This window comes from Sinocyclocheilus rhinocerous, unplaced genomic scaffold (assembly GCF_001515625.1).
Source record: "Sinocyclocheilus rhinocerous isolate Xijiao unplaced genomic scaffold, SAMN03320098_v1.1 scaffold68, whole genome shotgun sequence".
Taxonomy (NCBI): Eukaryota; Metazoa; Chordata; class Actinopteri; order Cypriniformes; family Cyprinidae; genus Sinocyclocheilus; species Sinocyclocheilus rhinocerous.
Genome location: NW_015666487.1, coordinates 358,851 through 361,421, shown reverse-complemented (window position 1 = coordinate 361,421; position 2,571 = coordinate 358,851). Strand labels below are relative to the sequence as shown.

Below are 2,571 nucleotides of genomic sequence, written 5' to 3'. Positions count from 1 at the left end.
TTAAGCGCTTTCTCCCCCATAGAAGTCCATTATAAGGAAACAGCTTAACGTGGTTTAATGTACGACCGGTGAGACCGGTGAAAACCAAACTTCTGTCAAATTTTACTTATAATAAACACTTGCTGCTGTCAACTCTTATTCATCTTATTCAGCGTATAAAGTGAATAATATCACGTTAAGCGTTCTCCCCCATAGAAGTCCATTATAAGGAAACAGCTTAAAGGGTTAGTTCACCCAAAAATTAAAATTAGGCTGTGTTTTACTTCGCCCCGAGCCATTGAAAGCCGTCGAAGCGAAACGAGGCCGCTGAACGATCGTGACACACGGCTCGAAAGCAGCGGAGCTTTTATTATGCCACAGTCGACCGCTTCCGCTCCTTCAGGTCGTGCGTATGTGGGGTAAAGCATCGCTGTTTTATCATACTAGATACATTTGAAAGTTGTTATAATGCTACACTGTACGGTCGCCACCTGTGTAATATTACGCACAACATATTAAAGCGTCTTTGGTGTTTCCATGTTTTCTACAAAACAAAACCGGAAATCGAGGGTCTATGACGTCATTGGCAGGCGACGCAATGACCAGGGATGAGCCACTATTTAAAATTGCTATTTCTCTGGATTTAAACATTCTTCAAAACATTTGGGATAATGTAAGTACACAAGTCAGCAGAATATATAACACTGTTCTAGTGATTTTTGGATATTTTAATAAAAAAATCTTTCATATTGTGCCTTTAAGTAAAGATTAACCTGTTCCATGAAGATATTTTGTAAATATCCTACCGTAAACATATAAAAATTTAATCTTTGATTAGTAATATGCATTGCTAAGAACTTCATTTGGACAACGTTAAAGGTGATTTTCTCAATATTTGAATTGTTTGGTTTTTTTTGCACCCTCAGATTCCAGATTTTCAAATTATTTTTTCTCTGCCAAATATTGCCCTATACTGCATACTGCAAATATTGCATACTGATTGTTGAATAAACAAGGAGTAAGACCTTTAGCCATCAGGGAGCAGTGTAAACTTTGGTATCTACATTAATAATAAGGCAGGAAGTGCTCCGTCTCTTACAAAAACCTGTGAACCAATCACTTTTACTCTCTTCCTTTAGACTAGTTAGTCTATATCCTGCTCTGTAGTTTAGTCTGGTGTGTGAAAACACTACCTGATAAAAACAAGCTTAGGCAGTTAGTCCACATTTCTGCAAATTATACCAGAGAGGTAGAGTCATGGTTCATATTAGAATTACAGTGTAATCATGAAGAATATTAACATCTGATGCATGGATTAAATCACAGTTTAAAGGGAAAAATCACCCTAAGATGAAAATAGTCTTCATTTACAAAAACATGTATGACCTGTTATGCAATTGTTGCTAGTACAGAGCTCTCAGATGGGAATTCTGATGTGAAACTGTTTTGAAGTGGTCAGGGATAAAGGGAGTTTTATGTAGGTTATTTATTTATTTATTTATTTTTTTAGAGTATTCTTCTGTGCATGTTTGATGCTATCTGCAGACACATTGGAAATGTATGATACTGTAGCTGTTGCATCTCATTACCCATGGATTATGTTCTGTTAGCAACCTAAGGATGTGTTTACTTCATTTAAGACACGTGGACACTGTTTTCCCACCTGATGCTAATGTTTGGCAAAGGCCTTGAGCAGGAAGCGGATCAAAGTTGGAAATGTTTTATACTTGATCACCATCTAGTGGCAAGGGATATGTCTGCATTTCCTATTCATAGTAATGTGTATTTAAGCTTTTAAGGTGTAGATTTTATAAAATAAGCAATTTATGTTCAGAGTGATTGATGGTTTTGATGTTTTAGAACACAGGAGAGCCAGGCTGGTGGAGAGGAGAGATCAACGGCAAGGAGGGAGTTTTCCCAGACAACTTTGTAACTCTGCTTCCTGAGACAGAGAAAGAGGTAAATTTACATTCATTAATGCTGCTTTTGATGTCTACCTTGGGAGTCTCCTTTTTCTGAAATGGAAATTAAATTACCAGTGCAGATGTGAAAAAAAAAAAAACAGAAATATCTACTTTGGAACATTATTATTCTCAAAACTAATTCTCAGTTGCAAGTAAAAACTTCCTAAACAATAATCTCTAATGAAAAGTTCTTATTTTTTCCCCTCTATACAGACACTCACATCCAAAGGCTCCGTTAAAGCGGCTCCTAAACAGGAACCAGAGGAGGTAGGCAAAGCTAATCCTTTCGTTAGAAAATTTGCAGTGCACTTCATATTTTATATATATAGACATATACGTGTGTATATGTGTATATATATATATATATATAACTATTTTTGAATTCTTTCCATGTTTTAATTATTTTGAGAATTTTAAGACAAATGCTTTTATAGATAAATGCATACATTACAACATATACAGTGGTGTGAAAAAGTTTTTGCCCCCTTCCTGTTTTTTTAATTGTTTGCATATTTGTCACACTTAAAAGATTCAGATCATCAAACAAATTTTAATATTACACAAAGATAACCTGAGTAAATACAAACTGCAGTTTTGAAATTATGATTTCATTTATTAATGGAAAAAA

General features: G+C 35.0%; 1 protein-coding gene across 3 annotated transcripts in view; it reads left to right on the top strand.

The window, feature by feature from the left end:
- Positions 1–2,571, top strand: part of LOC107732411 (CD2-associated protein-like) — a 55,276-nt gene that overhangs the window by 31,920 nt on the left and 20,785 nt on the right. For all 3 annotated transcript variants that reach the window (XM_016543735.1, XM_016543734.1, XM_016543736.1), the window contains exons 9-10: positions 1,840–1,938; positions 2,157–2,210. In XM_016543735.1, the coding sequence (XP_016399221.1) occupies positions 1,840–1,938; positions 2,157–2,210 (153 nt within the window). The remainder of the gene's footprint in view (positions 1–1,839; positions 1,939–2,156; positions 2,211–2,571) is intronic.